This window comes from Salvelinus namaycush, chromosome 41, assembly GCF_016432855.1.
Source record: "Salvelinus namaycush isolate Seneca chromosome 41, SaNama_1.0, whole genome shotgun sequence".
Classification (NCBI taxonomy): Eukaryota; Metazoa; Chordata; class Actinopteri; order Salmoniformes; family Salmonidae; genus Salvelinus; species Salvelinus namaycush.
In genome coordinates this window covers 10,518,249-10,542,273 of record NC_052347.1, presented here as the reverse complement: position 1 = coordinate 10,542,273, position 24,025 = coordinate 10,518,249, and the positions used below count along the sequence as shown (strand labels likewise).

Below are 24,025 nucleotides of genomic sequence, written 5' to 3'. Positions count from 1 at the left end.
ACAGGTGTCTCCTCTCAATAGATTTGTCTTATGCACCAATATTCTCTTAGAACAACACAGTGCAGCTTGAGCAATTCCCATAGACCAGTAGAACAGCTCACGGAGCACGTCGGCCAATGCTACAACGTGTCTGGCTTGTATTTCTGGTCTAACCTGATTCTACTACGTGATCAGATGTGCTCACTGCTCAGGTAATTAACCAGTGACGAAGGACTGACAATCAAAAATAACTCTGGGGAGGGAGAGGGGACAAGGCAGGGCTAGTCATGTGATACGTATATCCTTTCTGTGTCTGTCGCTGCAGTGGGAAGAAAGAGAGATGAGAGAATTTAGAGAAAGAGAAAATGAGAGAGAGGGTTTAGAGATAAAGAGAGAGAGGGGAGAAAGATAGAGAAGGAGTAAAGAGAAAAAAATAATTGGCTGGCTATTCCCTTTATCCCTCTCTACTTTGTTTACACTGTAAACACTGGCCCCTTCCGGCTCCACCTCTGCATAGAACCTGGAAGCCACTCCCATCATTCACTCCAACCTAACAACAAAACTGGTTAACAAACTGGATGACATATTAGATGGGCCTCCAGTGCAAGGCAATGCATTTCAATTGAATAGCCTACACCATTCCATAGTCATTTTTAGGCCTTGGGGGTATTTTGTGGATTATCTGTTCAGAGTCAGACCTACATCTGTAGCAGCCGAGCCATCATCCCTATATCGCTGACAACCTGCTCCAGCATGCCCGAATAGCAGAGTGGGTCCTCTGCAGAGGGCAGAACCACCACAGCCCGAGAGAGCAGAGGGTGGAGACGGAGAGAGCGGAACAGCCCAGCCTCCTTCTACACTGAACAGAAGGAGGGAGTTAGCCCACCGGAATAGCAATCCTGTGGTTTACCAAAGGAACAGAAACCCCAGAAGGGAGCGCCTAGCCCGGCTCCAGAGATAAAGCCACACAAACTCTCAGTGCCAAGCTCACTGCTCATGTATCCATATCTCGTAACATGACATAACAAATAAGGCTTTGTGAAAATGCAGAGTTTCATAGGATTGAACTAGGGCGCTTCTAGTAGAGAAAAATAACCTGTTTGACGACTTGATAACATTTCAGTGACTCCCTCCCTCTGGGAAAGAACAGAAAGGGAGAAGAATGATCGATATGCTCAATGCAGTGATTCATCATGTCAGTGCAAGTCAGAAAGAGTGCCTGTCCCAGCAAACTTTTTCTGGGTCTCAAAACGTTCCCAAAATGTTTATAAAATGTTTTCAGAACAGATTCTGTACATTGTTCTTGCCTTTCACTGTACCATTTCAATCACACACATGCATTTATTTCTTACAATGCACAATGTTTTCATAACTGAACTTGTGTTCAGAAAGAGTCTGTTGTAGCATTAATGTCTTAACACTTGCTCAGAACTCGAAATAACAAATACAGTATCTAACACTCAACAAACATCCTTGCTGGGTTGGTATCTATGCTGTTGAGGAACACCCTCCAACTCAAAAAGGCTGATGAAAAGAGAGAACAATTGGAGGAGGCAGATCCCATTCAGCCTGTGTTTAAATACGGAAACCTCTCTTTTTCCTCTGGTTGAGCTCCCTTTGACCTCGCTCAGTGTCTCTGGTTCCTGACAGGATGTCCAGGATGGAAAAGAGTAAGGCTGCACTGCTTAGCTTACCCCTGCAAATATGGGACACCTCTGAACTGTGGCGCTCCACACTCCCAGGCCTCGACACTAAACCTTGTTCCAAATTTAGAACTGCTCTCTATTCTCTGATTTTGTTAACCTTTCAAATAAGGCTATGCTGAGCTCAAGGCAGAACAACAGCACATAATCTTAGAGCTTTAAGGATTCAGGAGAAAAGCAGTGATGGTGGATAATACAACCACATTAACCAGGTAGCCTAGTAGTTAGAGCGTTGGGCCAGTAACCGAAATGTGACAAGGTAAAAAACAAAGGTCGTTCTGCCCCTGAACAAGGCAGTTAACCTACTGTTCCCAGGCCGTCATTGTAAATAAGAATTTGTTCTTAACTGACTTACCTTGTTAAATAGATAAAAGTAGCCACAACCAATGGTTCCATTTCTGCCATTCAAAAATTCACCAAAACACCTGAACAAAGTGATGTTGGTGTGTGTGTTTGTGAGACAGAGAAGTATCTCAGTAGGAGGGAGGGTGGACTTGCTGGAATGTGTCCTGTACAGATGTAGGATCTTTATTTGAACTATATTGTCACAGAAAATTAATCCTGCAGCAACAGGACTTGAAAGTTTAGTCCATAATGTTGCTTGATCGGTGGTTATGGTATTAGCTGGCCAAAAGTAGGCTACATGACGTGTGTATACTTGTGTTTTCAGTGAATGTATGTAAAGCTCATCTGCATTTCCTGCGGTGCAGGAACACTCCCAGCAACAAAAAAGGGATCTAATTAAGATCCTGCACCTGTATGTGTATAACCGAGCCCGCAGCACTACCCTTTTTCCCTCCACACCCACCCCAACCAGGCAGGAGCAGGAATGTAGTGTGAGCGCTCCAGGGACACATACACTCAATATGTTCCTGTCCTGTAAACACACCCAACAACACACTCAACAACACACTCAAAACAGAGAAAGAGAGGAATATAAAGGGACACCCATACTATCTCTGAATGTATGGCTGTCATAAAAATCAAATGCTGAGATTAGCCACAGAAAGCGATGAAAAATTAAACCTGAAGATGAAGGTTTAGATATGAATATGAATCATGACCACTGGGGTGTTGACCAAACACCACAAGATCATTCTCAGAGATCAACATGTGACACAATCGTAATTTTCCTGAGTGATTCGCATGTGACAGAATCACAACAACATCCATGGTGAACTTTCACCCTTTCACTAAGTATGTGATTGGTCAAACACAGACAACAACAGCCAAACAGCAGTCACACACTGGGCATCTAATGTTAAACATGTGTTGTTTTCATACATTTGAATAAGAGCCCTCGCCCCTGGCTTGTTAAAAAAAGGTCCCACTTCTCTACAGAACCCTCAAACAACATTACTGCCATGGCAAAAAAAAGCAAAGCATACACTTCTGAGTAACAAGGTATGATAAGGTACAACAATCACCACATAAATAAGTTCTCTGTTAAAAGGTTTTTGCAGAAAATGTACCTGGAGCAAGAGGACAGCAGAACCATCCTATAGCCTGTGTTCCCAGCTCCCACGGTTTCTTCAGCAGAGCCCCAAATCTCACTAACAGGTTGCTCTGTTCTGTCTTTCACTCTTTTCTTCTCACGGATCCCCCCCTGCCCTCTCCTTCTTCTTCCTCTGGCCGGCCTCCACTCCCCTCCTCCACTTTCTGTCTTTTCACCTGGGGCTGAAAGGTTCCAGCTCTGGTTGGAAGAGCTCTGGGCAGTGTGTGTGTGTGAGAGAGAATGTGTGTGTGTGTGTGTGAGGGAGAGTGCTCTTTGCGTGTGTGCCGGTCGCAGCTTGCCTGCCTCTGCTGTCTGCATTCATTTCCTGTTCTAGCACGCACATCCCCGCTTCAGAGAAGTGAGAGGCAGAGTGTCAGGAAGAAAGAGTGAGAGAGAGAGAGAGAGAGAGAGAGAGAGAGAGAGAGAGAGAGAGAGAGAGAGAGAGAGAGAGAGAGAGAGAGAGAGAGAGAGAGAGCACTAGGTGGGGGTCTATGTGTGGGCATTATGAGGGCAGCTAGTCTCTCATTCACAGGTCTTTGTAAGATTCTGATGAATAGGATAGAGGAAGCCATATGACTGGCTGCAATGAGCTATTATCGACAACAGCATTTAAATGATTGAAAAATGGCAAAGTTGATTTGGTAAAAATGATTTTAGGATGTAGACAAAAGGGAGGTAGTTGTCTTTATACAGTTGTAGATTGAGTGGTAAAAAGCATTAAACAACAGATTTTGTCTATCCAATAAGTTTTATAAGGATAAATAAATAATAATGAAATTCTGTGTCAGTTGGCAAAACAGAAATGCCCCTTTAAATGCCCTATTTTATCCTAGGGGAAACATTAATTTAGTGTGTGAGCCTAATAAAGTGATTTAGGTTATAAGTGAACACATAATGTAGCCAACTTAGTTTTTTTCCTGTGGGAGGCAGCAAAAATCAAAAATGATTCTGCATCATCTGACTGAGTTTGCATTGTGTGCATAGCTGCAGGAAGTAGGGTAATGAGGGTGCTGCAGCACCCCTTGAATTTTTTTCTTATATAAAATGAATATATATATATATATATGTTTTTATTTTAGAAAAATAGATTAATTCACAAAAGTAGTGCACTCAGCCTTTAATAGTCCCAAACTATTCCAGCAGCTATGGTTGTGTATCATCAGACTAGGCAGTGTAGTAAGACACACGACTAATGGACAAGAGACTATACACACACAGTCAGCGACTCTGGCTTGATGACTGGGATGCCCATCAAAAATAGAAACCTTGCAGATGGACCATGGAGCTAAACAATTATATAAGTAGTTTCCAGGGGTGACATTAATTCATACCAACCAACGATTCACACCCATAAGGACTGCATTTGAACCGCCATAGAACCGCTATCATTCCGTTTTTATTTACTATTGAGGAAAGCATTGGCGCCATCTAGTGGCCGTCTTTGTCATCGCATGAAAGTAGTCCATGGTGACGTGCGTGAACGAAACAGTAACAAATGTATCAAGCTTCCTCTAAAAACTGCAACAATATCACCCCTGTAAACTCCTTTAATCCTTGCTAAGCATTAAGTTAGTCTTGTAGCTAGTTAAGTAAAAGCAGCATATTGTATGTTAGCAACTATTTATTATTTCTGTAATTAACTGAGCTGATGTTTATATAAACCATAACTTTCTGCAAGACGCTAGCTAGCTAGTCTGTCTAGCAAGTAACTATCTGTTTTGATTAATGTTCGCTTAGCTCCATCATGGAGTTTGTATTGTAATTATGTTTAAGGAAAGCATTGTTTTTTCTCTGTAATGTTTTCACAGTTCACAAATTTGACAGTTCGCAAACTTTTGTGGATTTGATTGGGTTTAGCTGACTGTCTAACTGTTAAGAAACACAGTGAGGACAGAGCAGGTATATTTTTCCACAGTTTCACAACTGCTAGATTTAACACAGAAATATGCCAACTTTGATTCATTATTTTTCAATTATGCTTTTAGATACTAGTGTTAAATATGTCAACAATCCTTCCTCCGAAGGACTATTCTATGGATCACATTTTGTGAAAATCACCAAAATATTTGTTTCTCTGGGTTTTGTGAGGAATCACTATTTCACCCTAGCCAAAACCTCCCTCCTAGGTAACATCATCCACTCCCTCCATGTCTCCCTCCTACATGATGTCTTCCCCATCCTCACTCCTTTGCTACTGTTAGACTATTCCTCCAACTCCACTATCTTTTCCCCCCTCACACAGACCACATCCTTATTCTTCCTATCAACACCTGCTATAATTATCATCCCTCTCACAAAGATAAAAGCCTTGCATGAAATGGCTTCAAAGATAAGCAGGAAATATCGCTTTTGCTCATAATATAGATACTTTTTGATGGCAAGTGTCTAATCAATTGTGCACCTTATGTCGACAGTAGTTCTGTTCTCTTGAATTTTGTTCTCAACAAAGATAAGCTTCGCCTTTTCCCGTCTGTCTTCACCAATGATGTACACTACATGACTAAAAGTATGTGTACACCTGCTCGTCGACACATCTCATTCCAAAATCATGGGCATTAATATGGATTTGGTACCCCTTTTGCTGCTATTACAGCCTCCACTTTTCTGAGAAGGCTTTCCCTTATATGTTGGAACATTCCTGCAGGGATTTGCTTCCATTCAGACACAAGAGCATTAGTGAGGTCGTGGACTGAGGTTGGGCGATTAGGCCTGGCTGCAGTCGGCGTTCCAATTCATCCCAAAGGTGTTCAATGGGGTTGAGGTCATGGCTCTGTGCAGGCCAGTCAAGTTCTACCACACCGATCTCGACAAACCATTTCTGTATGGACCTCGCTTTGTGCACGGACGCATTGTCATGATGAAACAGGAAAGGGCCTTCCCCAAACTTTACAGTTGGCACTGCATTGGGGCAGGTAGCGTTCTCCTGGCATCCACCAAACCCAGATTCGTCCGTTGGACTGCCAGATGGTGAAGCATGATTCATCACTCCAGAGAATATGTATCGACTGCTCTAGAGTCCAATCAAATCAAATTGTATTTTTCACATGCGCTGAATAAACATGCATTATTCGAGGTCTGACAGCACTGCATCTTTTTTGTTATTTTGACCAGTTGTCAGTTTCTGCAAATAAATGCCCTAAATGACATTATTTTTATTTGGAATTTGGGAGAAATGTTGTCAGTAGTTTATAGAATAAAACAAAAATGTTAATTTTACCCAAACACATACCTATAAATAGTAAAACCAGAGAAACTGCTAATTTTGCAGTATATAGTGTATATAAACCCTGGATTGCTAATTCTATGTATTGGCCATTGAGAGGCTTTGAAGCCATATTGGCACTTACTAGTTGGCGCAGTCCTCCAGGAATTAATGGAATTCTACAGTATTTCAATTAAATGTTTCCAGGACAAAATTGCATTTATTTAAGTATTTACATGTTTTCAAGTAAAATGTTTTTATATATATTTTTATGTTTAGATCACTTAATGTAATGTAAAAGTATGCATTAAGGTGTCTGTAATATGTGTCTGTAAAATGTCAAAAACTAATGTAGACATCAACAAATGCTTTTATATAGCTCCCCAAAAAATATTTTTTTTTACAATTGACGAGTATCAAGGTGGCTTCAATACAGCGTCCCCTGTTAGTCATCCAGGGTTTATCCAGACACTTGGTCTTCACTCACCTCATTTTTTCTTTACTGTTTTCAATGTTCCACGTGTGACCCCTGCCATTCATGACTGGACAATTAGTAAATAATTGCACATGAAGTTGCACAATGTTTACTTTGTTTTAATTTTGAAAGCAGAGGCGCTCTGGTAGTTGTTTATGACCGCCACCTGTAGGCTGTTGTCGCCAACACCAGAGGGCGATATAGGCTTAATCGACCGGACGTGAAATGTCTGTGGTATGTCTGCGGAACTTTATATCCCATGATTCCTGTTTCCGTCTTCCTCTTTCCCTTTTGCAGCAATGTCTAAGAGAGGTAAGAGACTTGTTAAGAAAAATCCACATTCATCTACCCGTTTGCAGAATGTCTAAAATAGGAACGTAATGTTATTTGGATAATGGACGTTTTATGAATAATTGTCATTCATATTGGCTTGAAAATGTGAAGGACTGAGCATTATTCAGAGGGATGATTTTAGGCGCTTGTTACGGAAGCCATTTTTGGTGTCATTTAGCTGATTAGCTTTTGGTGTGTTAGCTAAAATACATGAATTGGTGAGTGTGTGTTCTAATCCCTCACCTATAAGCACAGTTGCCATTCCAGTGCAATGTCCAACAAATGAGTGGCAGGTGAACAAATTTTTGAGTGGTGTTACAGCTGGTGCGTGGTAGCAAAGCGTCTCTGACTAAAAGCAAGGCATGACTGCGAATCATGGACGCCGCTGAAGCACCTGGCTAACTAGCTACGTGTGCAGTGTTCGCAATGATTTCCCCGCCTAGCCAAGTTGAGCCACGGTGTATTGTTTTAACTTTAGAAAGGGGGACTCTAACTACAAAACATTTAACCAAAGGCACTGATTTCATCTGTGATTGAACGTTATTTTCCTTGCCAACTAGCTAGTTTCCTCCAACTGTTCTTCCAGGCCATGCAAGTAATTGCTAACTAGCTAGCATCACCTTACAGCAGCCTACTAACAACAAATTGGCCAATTGCTTTGCAAGCTACCCTTGTTGGGCGCATTAGACAAGGGGTAGAACTGCCAACATAGGCTGTCTTTTTGTAGTGCAAGCAGTAATGTTAGCCAGTGTTAAGTCACTTCTAATCTTGAGGCCTTATGGGTTGGTTGTATGGTGACATTACCATGCCTCCCACAGTGCTGTGGCTGCGTGTTCTTGGCAGTAGTGTAAATCTGAAAAGAAAATGACAAAATGTGAAGTTGAACCCCTTTCAAAAAGCACTTGCTTTGTCTGATCAGTAGTTGGGTGAGTTGTCGAAGAAGGGTATAGTAATCATCACTGGTGGGTGAGATGGCAGTCACCTATACTGAACAATCTCAATCCGTGATGGAACAACTTGGATAATATTTGCTTGATTTAAGCAGTGTGCTTTCAGTCTCTGCACTATGCAAAGTTTACTTAAATGGAATCTCTTCTCTTGTTCAGGACGTGGTGGGTCATCTGGGGCGAAGTTTCGCATCTCGCTGGGTCTCCCAGTGGGTGCTGTCATCAACTGCGCTGACAACACAGGTATGTTACATTCAGATCTGTTAGAATATATACCTTCAAAAAGCACTTGCTTTGTCTGGTCAATAGCTTGGCAAGTTGTCGAAAGGGAATAGAAAGATCATCACTGTGGGTGAGATGGCAGTCTCATTTTGGCTGAGCAATCTCAATCAGTGATGAAACATGTCATGTAGTTCAACCTTGTCTTGTCTTGAAATGGCCTACAAGGATCTGTACCTTGAATCAAGCCTGGGCAGTGGAACCATCTCCATCCTGTCATATATTAACCATCTTCTTCCCCCTTTCTCACCAGGTGCCAAGAACCTGTACATCATCTCTGTCAAGGGCATCAAGGGACGTCTGAACCGTCTGCCTGCTGCTGGTGTGGGTGACATGGTCATGGCCACTGTCAAGAAAGGCAAACCAGAACTCAGAAAAAAGGGTGAGTGTTCTGCATTATGTATTCAATTACTAGAATAGGATGAACTGGGACTAGCTAATCAAGAGATTATGGCGGTTGGCATAGTAATTTGACTGGTCTTTAAAATTACTTGTAGTTTTCACCACACTAGTAGTCCCAGACCAATCGTTTAACTGACTGGTGAAAATCAACAGTGTAGCGATGTGAGTTGTCAGGTAGCTAGATTCTGATAGTCTTCCTCTTTCCCACAGTGCATCCTGCGGTTGTGATACGGCAGCGGAAGTCGTATCGACGAAAGGATGGCGTGTTTCTCTACTTTGAAGACAATGCAGGGGTCATAGTGAATGTCAAAGGAGAAATGAAAGGTGAGTTGGGATTTTGAGTCTTTGGTCCCCCAGCCCATCATGAAGGTTCTTCATAAGGATGTTTGGCTGGGCTTCTTTGAGTGCTTTTCAAATTTTGGATGTGGATTTTGAGTAGTACATTTTATTTTCTAATACTCTGTTGCGAAATATAAATGACACCCCTTCAAAAAGCACTTGCTTTGTCTGGTCAGTAGCTCGGTGAGTTGTCGAAGAAGGGTATAGTAAGATCATCACTGTGGGTGAGATGGCAGTCTCATTTTGGCTGACCAATCTCAATCAGTGATGAAACATTTGTGTTCACTGGATAGTGGTCGTCCTTTGAATACATTTAGATATAGTGAAATAATGGAGGCAGTGTGATTCACTACCTTTCTCCTGGAAGTGTGTACATCCTCACTCAGTCATTTATTTAAAAACATTGGATTGGTATGCACACCTGTCCATTCCTTTCAAGTTCACTTGGGTAGAGAATCTCACTGCTACATGTCATATTTTGATGTTACAATGCCAAGTGGGGTTATTTTGTAGGTAACGCTATAGAAATTGACCTGGAAACAGTAGTGATTTGTTTGTCAGCAACCAAAGTAAAGTGTGGATCTTCAAATCAAGACGGTGCAGTCAAATTGAGTATTTAGTTTTCTTGTGGATGCATGAGCTCCATAACTATGTTTTTGTTCACATTGTAAGTGGCCGGTCTACAAAGATTGAAATGTTACTACACTGATGCAAGGCCAAAGGCATCTTGTTCACTATTTTATCTAATTTTTGTTGTGGGCTAAATTTGTCTTCTGTGTCACAGGTTCGGCCATCACAGGTCCGGTGGCCAAGGAGTGTGCAGACCTGTGGCCCAGGATTGCTTCAAATGCTGGCAGCATAGCGTGATCCTTGACCCTGGCTTGTTGTTTTCAATAAAAAACGTTGTAAAGTACGTGTCCTGTTTGCAAGATCCCAATGCAGTGTCAAACTACACAGTATCTACTGTATACATCTGTTTAGTCTCACTGGGTGTAAGAACAGGAGCACATTCAACAATATTGACACAGCTATTCTTTTTTGACCTTTTATTTATCTAGGCAAGTCGGTTAAAGAACAAATTCGTATTTTACAATGACTGCCTACCCTGGCCAAACCCTCCCCTAGCGACACTGCGCAAATTGTGCTCTGCGCTATGGGACTCCCGATCACGGCTGGTTGTGATACAGCCCGTGATTGAACCATGGTCTGTAGTGGCGCATCTAGCACTGAGATGCAGTCTCTTAGACTACTGTGCAATTTGGGAGCCCAAAAAAATGTCAGAAGGGGCCAGTGAATTGTGGTTCATGTCAGGATATATTTGATACCTTGTTAATGGATGACTAAATTATGGATAGCAGAGGTAAATTTATCTAAACGGCTGAAAATACAAATCCATATTGCAGGAGGTTGCTCATCTAAGAGCCTAAATTAAGTTTGCGTTGAGGGATATGAAGAAGGCCCGCACAAAAACAAATTGTATTTAATAATGAGATGGGTACGTGTAGTACCGGGAAAATAATATATATTTACAAAAGTGACATATTCATGTATGATCCGATAGAATCCTGGTCCTGGTCCTGTAGTGCCACAGCCACTTCATGTTTTTGATTTAACTAACCTGGAAGACCGGGTGTGTTGAATTTAGGCAATCACTGAACTGATCAATTGGTCATGTGGTGCCTAGTTGGAACAATACCCTACCGTACTTGTGGAACTCCAGGAACAGGGTTACCTATCCCTGGTGTAGGAGCTTGCCTGCATGTAAACAAGTATAAGGATGGGACATTGTCATTCAACTGGGTCCGTATCAAGCGTCTCTGTAGGAGTGTTGATCTGGGGTCAGGGCCCCTTATCCATGTAATCTTGTATTTGTTGTAATCTATTAAAGGCAAAACTGATCCTAAATTGTCACTTGAATCTGAGACGCTTGATACATACGGTTCCTGATGTTTATTTGATATGTCCATCAAAGGTACACATCATAGAACTACAAGTCAATTTATATACAGAAAAAGGAACATTTCCATTTCAGCATTAGAACCATTCTGAGCTGGATATCAATGTTATTAAAGAAACAACAGTAGTCAAAGAGAAGTATACAGAGCAATGTTAATGTGCACTAGTGTAAACCTGAGATTAATGAAAGGGATGTTGCAACCATCTCTACCCCTAAGTGTCCACTTACACCAGCCCTTTGACGACAAAACCAGACTACTGCAAGTGAAGGAAAATGGAGACAAATTAATTTCACGGAACTATATGTTATAGTTGTGTATTGTCTTGAATGTGCACCATATATTGTCCCTGTGTACAAAGTTTTACATACTGTTGCACAAACACTACGAGCTAGTAATGTTATTGTGGTTGTATAATGTGGTGTAGTAGGTCATCCCTGGCCCTAAGCCCTATGCAGACTGCACTCAGCAGGGCACGGAAATCAACCTGCCCCATCGTTTCCCCTTGGCGCACTATTACCCTCTCACACCCACCCTCCTGCCTGCTCACGGGATCCAGTCCAGCCTGGGGCGGAAGTCCCTGTCCATCTGCTTGGTTTCGTCTTCCCCGGGGGGCTCAGAGGGGCTGGGGTTGAGATCGGGGTCCGGCAGCGGGCGCTGCTCGCAGGTGGCATGGGGGTGCATCTGCCAGGTGCCGTCTCGGTAGGTGCAGTAACACACAGTCTGCTTGTCTATCTCTACTCGCTCCCCTGCCGAGATCACTCTGTCGCCCACAAAACAATTGGGCCCTGCAGGCAGGATGCAGAAAAATTATGTAAAATAAATAGATGTTATATCAGATGTCACCATAAATGTGAATTGCATACGTTTTTGACAGTTAATTGTGTATGTAATGTGCTCTTTTTATCAGCATTGCAATGAGAAACTTCTGTAGTCTTATTCAAATCATCCTACTGTCATTTGCAGCACCAATATGCTATACTTTGTAGAGTTACTTACACATCCATAAAGGCAGACACACAGTTGTGGCCAAATAAATTGGCACCCTTGTACTTTTCTTAAATAATTCCCTACACAAGAAATGCCTATTGAACTTTGCAAAAATCCACTTAAACAAGCCTAAATTCTGGGAAAAATGTTCTGTGGACCAATACAATACAAATCAGCACTATCTTTACTGATGACCAAATTAAGCATTCAAAGAAAGACCCTTCCTGCTATCAAACATGGGGGAGTTTCAATAATGCGTGGGATTGCTTTGCTGCCTCTGGTACTGGGGGCCTTGAACATGTGCAAGGCATCCTGAAATCAACAGATTATCAATCCAATGTTACAACCCAGTGTACAGGAACTGGGTCTCTGTCGAAGGTTGTAGGTCTTCCAGCAGGACAACAAACCCAAACACGCATCAAAAAGCACCCAGGAATCATTCAAGAAGAAACACTAGACTGTTCTGGAGTGTCCAGCGTTGAGTTCAGATCTGATTCCTATCTAAAACATATGGCGAGATCTGAAAACAGCAGTTGGTGGAAGGCACCCCTCAAACATTGCAGAATTGGAGCAGTTTGCAGCTGAAGAATGGGCCAAACTTCCAGTAGAAAAGAGCTAATTGAAGGCTTCAAGAAGCATTTGTCAGCAGTTACTGTCTCTTGGCCAAAGGCTGTGCATCCAAGTATTAGCTCTTGGGTGCTAATAATTGAGTCCATGCCATTTGTTTTTATTTTCTCAATTAAAAGTGTAAACTTAAGTTTCAAAAAACAAAATTGCTTCCTCAATGTTGAAAATCCAATGTGTGGAGACCAAACTGTTTTTTTTATTTTTAATTCCAACTTATTATAGAAGACAAAGGGAATTATTTAAGAACATGCAAGCAACATGAAACAATCTCAAAGATTTTACTGAGTTACAGTTCATATAAGGAAAACAGTGAATTGAAATACATTAATTGGGCGCTAATCTATGAATTTTACAACTGGGAATACAGATATGCATCTGTTGGTCACAGATACATGAATAAAGGTGGGAGAGTGGATCAGAAAACCGTTCAGTATCTGGTGTGACCACCATTTTCCTCATGCAGCGTGACACATGTCCTTCGCATAAAGTTGATCAGGCTATTGATTGTGGCCTGTGGAATGTTGTCCCACTCCTCTTCAATGGGTTTGCGAAGTAGCTGGATATTGTAGTGTTGTGTTATGTAGTGTTGTGTTATGTAGTGTTATTTAGTGTTGTGGTGTGTGTGGTTGTGGTTTCTTGTTGTGATGTGTGTTTTGTCCTATATTTTTATTTTATTTCAGCTCATGAAACATGGAACCAAGACTTTACATGTTGTGTTTATATTTTTGTTCAGTGTACATCTGCATTGCTTGCTCTTTGGGGGTTTAGACTGGGTTTGTGTATAAGCACTTTGTGACAACTGTTGATGTAAAAATGGCTTTATAAATAAATGTGATTGATTTACTGATTGAACTATATACGGCACACACACAAGCTGTTCATTTACTGCCTGCTGTTGGATGGTTGGCCCCATGCCCCACCGGGCTGGGGGCTAGTTACTATTCCTGTGTTGGACAGAGCACTATCGAGCTGTTTGATTGCATCCCTCTTTATCCAGTGTCTAAATTCAGTTATGTAATCTGTGCAATGCAGATTTCCATAGTTTAGTTCTAAGGATGCTTGGATCCCACATCAGTGACTAAATATTTGAAATATTTCCAAGACTCCTTGGCTTGACTCTAACTAATAATTGAGCTTGATATGAATATGATGCACATATCATGTTGAACGCACAGTACAGATGGTACCAGTGCAGTGGAGCAGTGATTAAAGAAACATTGAAGATATCGATTACCTTAGACTCCAACTGGGGGCAGCAGCCAACTACTGCCATCGTAAACATTACATAAGAAGAGCTGCAGCTGTCTTTATAATCAATATCACACACTGTGGCAAAGCTAATTATTAATGGTTGACATCAAATCAACGTTTATTGATCGCATACACAGATGTTATAGCAGGTGCAGCGAAATGCTTGAGTTACATATTACCAGGCTTATGGATTCTGTATATTTGTGTTGTATGTTCAGGTCAAATTATACAGAACACATCTGTGTGTGTGTATGTCCACCCTACCATTATAACATGTAAACTAGTGTGGAAGAAATGGTATGTTTTGGTAGAGACCATTGGGTAGAGACCATTAATTGTGTTGGAAAGTTGTGTGTTTGTAGAAGTGAACTCACCAGTGTAGCAGACAGGACAGCAGTGGTTGGGCTCATATGTAGGGTTGACACAGTGTGGTGCAGGACAGTCAGAGATGGAACAATACACCTCCCTGTTGGGCTCGCAACGACATCTCTCACAGCGTGACAACTGAAACAGCAGGTTAGACACACCTTGTGACATATTTTCTACCACACTCACTTTCTTTCTCTCTAAAGTTAAACTCCGTGTTCTCCTGTCATTTGGAAGGAAGCATAATACTTGAGAAACCTATGAAGCATGCATCAATGTAATACCTGAATACTGTTTTCAATTCTAAAGAGATCATATGAATGTCACATCATGCCATCTTAACTGCTGACCCCCACATGACCCCTTGTTGATGGAGAGTACTGTTATGATTATACTTGACAATAGGCCTACATCTCTCATGCAATAGAGGATAAATAACCAATCTCCCCATCTTCACCATCAGGCTAGACACAAAAAACACTGCTTTGACATTGAGTATAATACAGTATAATAAATAAATTCCAAGATCCAACCTTAACCTTGGATAATGTACAGTCACTTAAAGTAGATGGAACATATTTTTAGTTATGTTTCTTTAAAAAATAAATCTCACCCTGAATTCCTCGAATATTCTGTACATTTTGCCACCATATACACACACTTTGCTAACTGCCTCACACACTGGACAGCAGGACTTGTATTTAATCCGTGTACATCGAGGATGAATGCGAGGACACTTGGGTCGTATGCACACGGGTCCGTCTTCAGTGCAGGTGCACGGACAAGCAGATGGACTGGGATAGTACACCTCCCCGATGCTATACACAAATCCGTGGTCGTCTATGCACCACTTGCCCCGGTAATCCCCAAACTCGTACTCCGAGTCAGTATTGGTTGAGTATTCCGTCAATGTTTTGGGGATCGGGTAGAGGAGCGCGACGTAGAGGCAAAGCGCGCGGCTGTTCATCATTCCTGATATCGACACTGTGACCGTCTGGTGCTCCCTCGTGCTCTTTTAAAGAGGTGTGACGACGCATGGACGGCAGACAAGGCGATGAGGCAAGAAAAGTAGGCATGCAACCACATTCCCCAATGGTCAACAAGATGTTACTTACAGTAGTAGTCCAAAAGTCAGACTTTAAAAAAATTGAAATAATTAAGGTTTGATAATATATTGTCGAGTCATCAAAACTACAATGCTGAGTTATTATTTCTGACTAGGCAGTCTAAGCAATCAGTAAGCCTATATCTAGAGCAACCCAATAAAACATTTGAAATAAGCCACTGGTCCAAAAGACAGAAATTACTTTTATTTGGGCAAGAGGCTTGACAGTACAAAAAAGATGCAAATCGCAGAGGCATACTAAAATCATTCAAATTCAAGTAAAAACAGTCATTTGAAAGGTTGAGGTTTTATCTGAGGTTCATGACCATTTCTCTAGTGGTGATACACAGCAACAGGGTTTGACACAGCTGTGCAGTTGCAAACAGCTCATGTAAAACAGTTCACAATCATCCATTTGCTGTGATATAATAGGTGATATTCAAGGACTGGCCATTTCAAAAGAACTCTGAATTTTATCCATCACTAACAGTCCACACCATATTGATTACTAACTAAAAGTTAGATAAAAATAGGCAACAAAAATAGCATGTAAAAACCATTGTCAATTGAGTATGGAATAAATTAGGCCAAGGCCCTTCCCTGTTCTATCAACGCCAATAGCAAATAGCTAAAGAGGAACTGTTGGCTTGTGGTATGAATCCAGAGGTCTATAAGATCAATAGAAAACACACAAACTGAGTGTGGAGATGGTGGAAGAACATCACAGGGTCATATTTAAATGGGCACAGGGTTGCACGACATCGCAAATAACATACAGAATGTACAAAATTATGGACATCTCTACCCATGAAATCACTTCTATACATGCCAATATTTTTGATATGCAGCACTGTGCCCACAAAACATGACCCTAGTCTACAGGTTGGAGGGTGTGCTCATCAACAGAGATGTTATTGGGAGGGCTGGCTGGCTGGGCGTTCCTCTGGGGCAGGCTCAGCTGAAGCAGGGGGGTCTGCAGGAGGTCCGGTGCTGCTTTCGGATGGGGCGGTGCTGTCACTGGTGCCCTCGTCCGTGACGCTCTCCACCGGCGGGCCCTGCTGCTTCTCTGCAGCAGGTGTGCCCTCCTCAGCCTCAGGCTGGGTCTCAGATGTCTCTGATGCAGGAGTCTCTTCTGAAGGAAAGGAGGAAAGTGTGTAGGTCAGGTGTCTGTGTAGATTGTAATGATCATTGATCACAATGCTCAGTCTGAATGCCACAACGGTTAACATGTTACTGCAATAAAAGCACTACTTGTATCAGGCTTTTTCTTACTCCAAAGAGCAAGTTACTGAAATAACAATAGAGAAAATGCTTTAACCATAACGCCCCCCCCCATCTGTAGTTAGTGTGATGTTGGTATGACTGACCTGTCTCCATAGGGGTTGGCTTGCCCTGGTCCTCCTTGGTCTCTGCGGTTGGTGGGGTGGTGTTGTTCTGTTCAGTGATGGGCAGGGTAGACGAAGTGGAGGCCGCTGCTGCCTGCTGCTGCTCTTGCTGTTCCTGGGCAGCCTTCTCTGCCTGCTCCGCCGCTTCCTTCTCCCTCTCCTCCGCCCGCCGCCTAGCAGCTTCCTCTGCCGCAGCAATCTCTACTGCCAGCTTCTCCATGTCTACCTCCACCTTCTGACCGCACAGCTGCACACAGACAAACACATCTAGTTTTAGACACTGCAGCTTTGAGCAGTTACGACAAATCAGACTTTTGTACAACACACCAGGGCTACAAAGACAAACTTGAACAGCTACTGAGTGGCACAGAATACAAACCTATCACAGCACGGCTGCTGATAAAAGTAAACAAACTTCACTGGTACAAAAAAAAGACACAGGCTATCAGCTGTTGCACTTTGTATGAGGTGATTCTCACGTTGGACACTGTGGGGTGGGGGCACATACTCGTTTGAGCTCACTGTTGAAGGAGTCTGTAGTCTCCAGGAACCTCCTCTTCTTGTCCTGGTGCCGGTCCTCTATTTGCAGCAGCTCTGCTTCCAGCTTCCTCTGTGGAAAGGAACAGTGTCAAAACAGACTATTGTGTGATTACAGTCCAGTGTGTGTTTTCCACTAGCTTTGCTTACCTGGTGCACCATGAGGGACTGGACCTGGCGCTTGAGGACTTGCATGCGTGCAGTGGTGACGACAGAGCGCACATCTGGCACCACAATCTCACTAAGGATGTCACTGATGAGCCGGTGGTTCCTCTGGAAGCGAGCGGTGGCCGTGTGCTTCATGGAGAACCCATCATCATAGTCTACGGAAAGGATACACAAAAACGTTGGCTTTCAATACACACAATATGGATGAACAGAAAAAGGTACAGGAGATACAGAATTTCTAGTCCCCGGGCCATTACCATCTGGGTCTTCAGCAGGCTGGATGCTCATGTAAGGTTCTCCCTTCTCAACGCGGGTCTGCCGCTGTCTGCTCTCCTCCTCCAGAGCCGCCTCTGCACGGTTCTTGGCGTTGATGTAGGCCAGGTAAGCCGGTGAGTTGTGGTAGGCCTTCAGGGAGTCGTTGTACTCAATCTATAGAGAGGCAGTAGTTATAAAATCTCAGTGAAAGGACGGGACTTATTTACCCAAGGCAAAATAGCTATGGCATTGTAAAACTGCAGCTCCCAACTGCAAACTGTCCTCACCTTTTCCGCTTCATATTCGTTCAAGTAGTCCTGCTTCTCCTCTTCAGTGAGGTCCCTCCACATGCCACCAATAATCTTTCCAATCTCCCATAACTTCAGATCTGGATTGGAGGCTTTGACTTGGTCCCAGACCTGGCAAAAAGGAGGCACCGTGGTCAAAACAGAGCAGCAACTAAACCGGAAAATGTATATAAATACAAAAGAGGAAGAAAGAGGGAGAGAAAGATTTGATTTGGAGGAGACAAAGGGAAAGCAAGCACAACAGGTCACACAGAAACAAGGACAGACAGAATCAACAATGAAGACAGGTGTTGAAGAGGAGTGGATCCGGATGGTGGGGTAACTCAGCGGTCTCCGACCTCCAATCCAGAGGGGTTAAGATGTGAGGAACATACCACCAGGGGTCATCAACAGTGGGGTCCCCGGCCATCCAGACGGTTGGCTGGGTGACCCCCTGTACAAGCAGTAAAAGTAGACACCGTGGGTGTCTTACCTTCCTGCTTACCTTCCGGCTGTACCGCATGTAGGGCATCAGCGGCTTGTCTGGCGGTTTGGGCGGCTTGGGAACAGTGATTCCTGAGGAATTCTGGGAAAGAGAGCCAAAGAAAAGAAAAGATCAACAGGTCAAACCAATGGACATATTTATAACAGAAAACACTTACATAACACTTATGTACTACTATGAAAAAGGGGCAGGGCCACAACTGAATATGACACAATCTGCTTTAAGTGGAGCTCTTAAGGAGACTCATTCCAAAATGTTTTACCTTATTTTTGGGATAGTGTTTCATGCATAGCTGGTATGTAGAGGACACATTATTGCCCTCTCAGCGTTGAGGGCTATAATTCAAATTAATACTGCTATCAGTATTGGCTGCCTTGTGATTAAAACACCAACCAGTATGAACCTCTGACATGCCAAGTCATGAGCCTTGGATGGACGGGGCAACATGCTGCTGCTCCCTAGCAGGCTGTACAAGCAGGGGAGGGGCATGTCAGAGGGGCAACTGCTCTAACATTAAATGCTTTTGCATCAAGGAGTGGGACAAGATGAGGGGAGCTGGTGACACTTCTAACAAACAATCACATGTGGTTGGTGGGTCATCAAGCGGAGCATCAAATCAGTTGGAGTAAGATGATCGTGTCTGTTTTACAGAAGATTATAGGAGGACTTTGGGGCAATTACTGACCTCACTTGACCACGACCAGCAGCTGTTTTTGTTGTACCATTTATCCCCCCCAAAAAGTATCCTTTCCTGCATGTTGAATATATATATATATATATTTTTTTTTTTTTTCACCCTTCTATTCTTGTAACAAACACTCATTCCCTTTTCTCCAAATTATCATTTTCTCACTCAGGGAATAGCCAGCCTTACTCCTTGGGCTGTAGCCCTGGATGGCATTGGTCCTACCATTACCCTGTTGTTGCTGCCGGTATTCCCTCCCAGCCTGTAGTTGTTGTAGGCCAGATGGCTGTATGGGTTGTACCCCACAAACCCAGGGGTGTTGGGCACTTGCTGATGGAGACAAATGAGACAAAACACAAATGAGAAATGACACAAACAAGGGGGAGGGACCCAAAAAAATTAAAAGGAGAGTTTTGGGGGTAATGATTTGCATAGCATAGTCATGCGAAAGCAGCCATTTTGAAAAAAAAAAGCAGTGCATAGTCATTGGCTTGTTTCTGTCATAGGAGGATCACAAAATAAAAAGATAGCAAAGGGGGAGGTAAACAGCTGGTAACTGGCCAGTTCTACTTCCATCTATTTATGTTCAAAATGTATAGCAGCATGTGATTTAGATGAAGGGAAAATGTTTGTCTGTGTGCCACATACTTGCAAATGTATTGACAGAACATCCCGAGCTAATATGTCTGTGCGGTCCTGCAGCCCAACAGTACATTACTGAGCTCCTGTTGACTGTATAGAAGACCCACTCCCCTGGCATTGGGAGAAAATGGGAGGACTGGTGTTAGATGGTGTGTGATACTTACAGTTGTGGGGGCTGGGGTGGGGGGAGGTGCATATGATGGCCTTTCTGTGTAAAATAAATGTGAAGACAAAGTTTAGACATACAAAACAAAAAGAGTAAATTGGACTCCCTGTATCAATTAAGCTCTATAATGCAGTTAGCGTTTAACCTGTATCTAAACCTACATGTCAGTTATATTGGTCCCATGTACTCACTAATAACAGTTTTTACAATACAGGTCACAGATTTCTTTAAACTGGTGAAAACTCTCAACCCATGTCGCTTTTTAGTCTATTTGTACGCTTGAGGTGAATCCGTGCAGTATTTTCATTTGGACCCCTTTCATTTTTTGGGGTTGTCATTTAGCAGACGTTCTTATTCTTAACTAGAGCGACTTACAGGAGCATTAGGGTTAAGTGCCTTGCTTAAGGGCACAGACATATTTTTCACCTAGTCGGCACAGGTATTTTAAACAGACTTTAATGGCCCAACGCCCTTAACCGCTAGGCTACCTGCCACTCCAATTCAAAACAAATTGACATACAGTTGAAGTCGGAAGTTTACATACACTTAGGTTGGAGTCATTAAAACTAGTTTTTCAACCACTCCACAAATTTCTTGTTAACAAACTATAGTTTTGGCAAGTCGGTTAGGACATCTACTTTGTGCATGACACAAGTAATTTGTCCAGCAATTGTTTACAGACAGACTATTTCACTTATAATTCACTGTATCACAATTCCAGTGGGTCAGAAGTTAACATACAGTAAGTTGACTGTGCCTTTAAACAGCTTGGAAAATTCCAGAAAATTATGTCATGGCTTTAGAAGCTTCTGATAGGCTAGTTGACATTATTTGAGTCAATTGGAGGTGTACCTGTGGATGTATTTAAAGGCCTACCTTCAAACTCAATGCCTCTTTGCTTGACATCACGGGAAAATCAAAAGAAATCAGCCAAGACCTCAGAAAAAATTGTAGACCTCCACAAGTCTGGTTCATCCCTGGGAGCAATTTCCAAACGCCTGAAGGTACCACGTTCATCTGTACAAACAATAGTACGCAACACCATGGGACCACGCAGCCGTCATACCGCTCAGGAAGGAGACGCGTTTTGTCTCCTAGAGATGAACGTACTTTGGTGTGAAAAGTGCAAATCAATCCCAGAACAGCAGCAAAGGACCTTGTGAAGATGGAGGAAACAGGTACAAAAGTATCTATATCCACAGTAAAACGAGTCCTATATCGACATAACCTGAAAGGCCGCTCAGCAAGGAAGAAGCCACTGCTCCAAAACTGGCATAAAGAAGCCAGACTACGGGTTGCAACTGCACATGGGGACAAAGATCGTACTTTTTGGAGAAATGGTCTGATGAAACAAAAATAGAACTGTTTGGCCATAATGACCATCGTTATGTTTGGAGGAAAAAGGGGGATGCTTGCAAGCCAAAGAACACCATCCCAACCGTGAAGCACGGGGGTGGCAGCATCATGTTGTGGGGGTGCTTTGCTGCAGGAGGGACTGGTGCACTTCACAAAATAGATGGCAACATGAGGAAGGAAAATGATGTGGATATATTGAAGCAACAGCTAAAGACATCAGTCAGGAAGTTAAAGCTTGGTCGCAAATGGGTCTTCCAAATGGACAATGACCCCAAGAATACTTCCAAAGTTTTGGCAAAATGGCTTAAGGACAAAGTCAAAGTACTGGAATGGCCATCACAAAGCCCTGACCTCAATCCCATAGAAAATTTGTGGACAGAACTGAAAAAGTGTGTGCGAGCAAGGAGGCCTACAAACTTGACTCAGTTACACCAGCTCTGTCAGGAGGAATGGGCCAAAATTCACCCAATTTATTGTGGGAAGCTTGTGGAAGGCTTCCCAAAACAGTTGACCCAAGTTAAACAATTTAAAGACAATGCTACCAAATACTAATTGAGTGTGTGTAAACTTCTGATCCACTGGGAATGTGATGAAAGAAATAAAAGCTTAAATAAATCACTCTATTATTCTGACATTTCACATTAAAATAAAGTGGTGATCCTAACTGACCTAAAACAGGGAATTTTTACTGGGATTAAATGTCATAAATTGTGAAAAACTGAGTATAAATGTATTTGGCTAAGGTGTATGTAAACTTCCGACTTCAACTGTAAATATCTACTTACTTGACATCTTGGCTGAGCGCTTGTGGATTTCAAGCTATTCTCGTCATTGGTGCTGTAATAAAAACATTGAGCTTGTTATAGGAAAATAATAATAATAACAATGCCAAAAATGACTAGTGCTGCCCAGTGCAAGAGATTGAAAGATTATGGCATCTGGGAAACAAGACAGTAGGATTCACACTGTTGTTGGCTCATTATTTCAATGTAACCAGTAGGCTGCATACAAAACATGGTGTAATTTCCTTAAAATACGAAATAAACTAATTTAAAGCACTTTCTATACTGACAGACTAGCTCTCGTCCACGCAGGCAGATCCGACTCAAACTCATGGACCGGACCTAGTTTGGCGGTATAGAAAATGCAAAAAAAACGCATACATAAACGCGTATACATACGCGCATACATAAACGTTCTCCAGAACCCTAGCAACATCTTTACTTTCATAAATTAATAAAGTATAGTTTAGCTAGTCATAAACGCATAAGCCTCTAGCAAATGGGAGGAGGCGGTAGACCCCACGTTGGTTGAAACCGGCCTATCAAACTTATTTTGTTTATGTCAATTTCGTCAGGCGTTTAACACTTAGATTGATTTACTAACCAATTGCAATTAGTAATTGACTTGAGACAGATGCAAATACAAGATACCAGTGTGTGAGAATCTAGCCGACAATGCTAATGTGATGACGCAATGGTTGGAAAATGTCGAGAAGTTTAAAGCCTTTTCCATATGAAAGGTTTTCAGCGGTTACATTCGCCCACATTTGGTTCCATGTTAATTACAATTCCGACGCTGTGTTTTAACTTTCAGATAAAGTCAATAGCCACTCCTTCAAACCAATTTTCTAAACATATGCTGATATACCCCTTACCGTTCATATCAGTGAGAAATAAACTATACAAATACAAATTAAACACTTAGAGTATTGCACAGAAGTTGTGTTTCTCCAGTTGAAGAACTACACTTCCTCCCCACTGTTGCATACACAGCCAGGTGTTCGAAGCAAGCTAGATAGCTCATTAGCACAGGTGGCCGTCTGTTTTCTGTCTGGCTTCCGTAAACAAGAGCTAGAGATATGGCCTTGTGGGAACACCAACTCTCTAAAAAAAAGGTGTAGTAATTTAACCTTTAGTTCTTTCAATTACTTCTCGCTGATATGATACGTTCCTTAAGTTTCCAAAAACTTATCGCAAGCGATGCGTGTTAATGTTCAGAGCAGGCGTCGGGGCTCTTAACAAAACCTCCCCTGGTCAGGAGATATCGTTCATGGGCGCTAAAGCAGTTAGCTAGCGAACGTTAGCTAAGCCTTGCTTGCAAGTAAATGCTGATTTTATTTAGTTTGAATGTAAATACAATTCTATTCAGTTGTGAAATGATCTCCATCTGACCTTTTCAAAAAGTAAAATGCAAAACTATCGAAAGAATATACACTTGAAAATGAACTCACCCCGACCTCCTTTCTTTGTTCCTTCAAAATCGCGTCTGTTATTTTTTTCGCTGGTAAATAACTGCGAATCAAAACACGATTTCGTAGAACACGCCGTCTACTGTTTCGGAGAGGAACCGCTTATTTGCACCCAGTGAGTTAATATGCTTTGTCTTTGCTTACCGCTAGGTGGCTGCAGAACACCGCCACTGATTTTATGCAGACTGCGTTTAGGTATTGCATGGCTGCACCCCTTGGTCATGGCTTGAGCAAAGATAAAACAAAACTGATCTTGGGCCAGCTCTCCATCCCGTACCGTTATTGTTGAAGTTCAAGCACAGACAGATACCTGATCCCGATTGTCCTCCCCTCCTCAAGA

General features: G+C 42.4%; 2 protein-coding genes across 5 annotated transcripts; one reads left to right on the top strand and one right to left on the bottom strand.

Annotated features, from left to right (window-relative positions):
• The first annotated feature begins 7,054 nt into the window (after positions 1–7,054).
• Positions 7,055–10,067, top strand: LOC120034384 (60S ribosomal protein L23). The gene is made up of 5 exons (XM_038980917.1): positions 7,055–7,166; positions 8,294–8,377; positions 8,667–8,795; positions 9,026–9,139; positions 9,939–10,067. The coding sequence occupies exons 1-5, from the start codon at positions 7,154–7,156 to the stop codon at positions 10,019–10,021; spliced, it is 423 nt and encodes a 140-aa protein (XP_038836845.1). The 5' UTR covers positions 7,055–7,153; the 3' UTR covers positions 10,022–10,067.
• Positions 10,068–15,631: 5,564 nt separating this feature from the next.
• On the bottom strand, positions 15,632–23,730 carry LOC120034327 (SWI/SNF-related matrix-associated actin-dependent regulator of chromatin subfamily E member 1-like). 4 transcript variants are annotated; one of them, XM_038980840.1, is made up of 11 exons: positions 23,668–23,730; positions 22,220–22,271; positions 20,077–20,120; positions 19,496–19,600; positions 18,574–18,666; positions 18,081–18,212; positions 17,796–17,967; positions 17,521–17,693; positions 17,342–17,443; positions 16,816–17,080; positions 15,632–16,580 (listed from the first exon to the last, which is right to left on the bottom strand). In XM_038980840.1, the coding sequence occupies exons 2-11, from the start codon at positions 22,224–22,226 to the stop codon at positions 16,360–16,362; spliced, it is 1,314 nt and encodes a 437-aa protein (XP_038836768.1). In that variant the 5' UTR covers positions 22,227–22,271; positions 23,668–23,730; the 3' UTR covers positions 15,632–16,359. The 4 variants fall into 4 exon arrangements, with proteins under 4 accessions (XP_038836768.1, XP_038836770.1, XP_038836769.1 ...); XM_038980842.1 differs by having other exon boundaries at positions 18,586–18,666; XM_038980841.1 differs by having other exon boundaries at positions 19,502–19,600.
• Positions 23,731–24,025: the final 295 nt, after the last annotated feature.

Excerpts from the sequence above, each read along its gene's own strand:
- LOC120034384 (XM_038980917.1), top strand. Across the intron at positions 8,796-9,025 it reads ACCAGAACTCAGAAAAAAGG|TGCATCCTGCGGTTGTGATA; the intron begins GTGAGTGTTCTG and ends TCTTTCCCACAG. Across the intron at positions 9,140-9,938 it reads TGTCAAAGGAGAAATGAAAG|GTTCGGCCATCACAGGTCCG; the intron begins GTGAGTTGGGAT and ends TCTGTGTCACAG.
- LOC120034327 (XM_038980840.1), bottom strand. Across the intron at positions 19,601-20,076 it reads CCACCCCAGCCCCCACAACT|CAAGTGCCCAACACCCCTGG; the intron begins GTAAGTATCACA and ends TGTCTCCATCAG. Across the intron at positions 17,444-17,520 it reads AGTCCCTCATGGTGCACCAG|AGGAAGCTGGAAGCAGAGCT; the intron begins GTAAGCAAAGCT and ends TCCTTTCCACAG.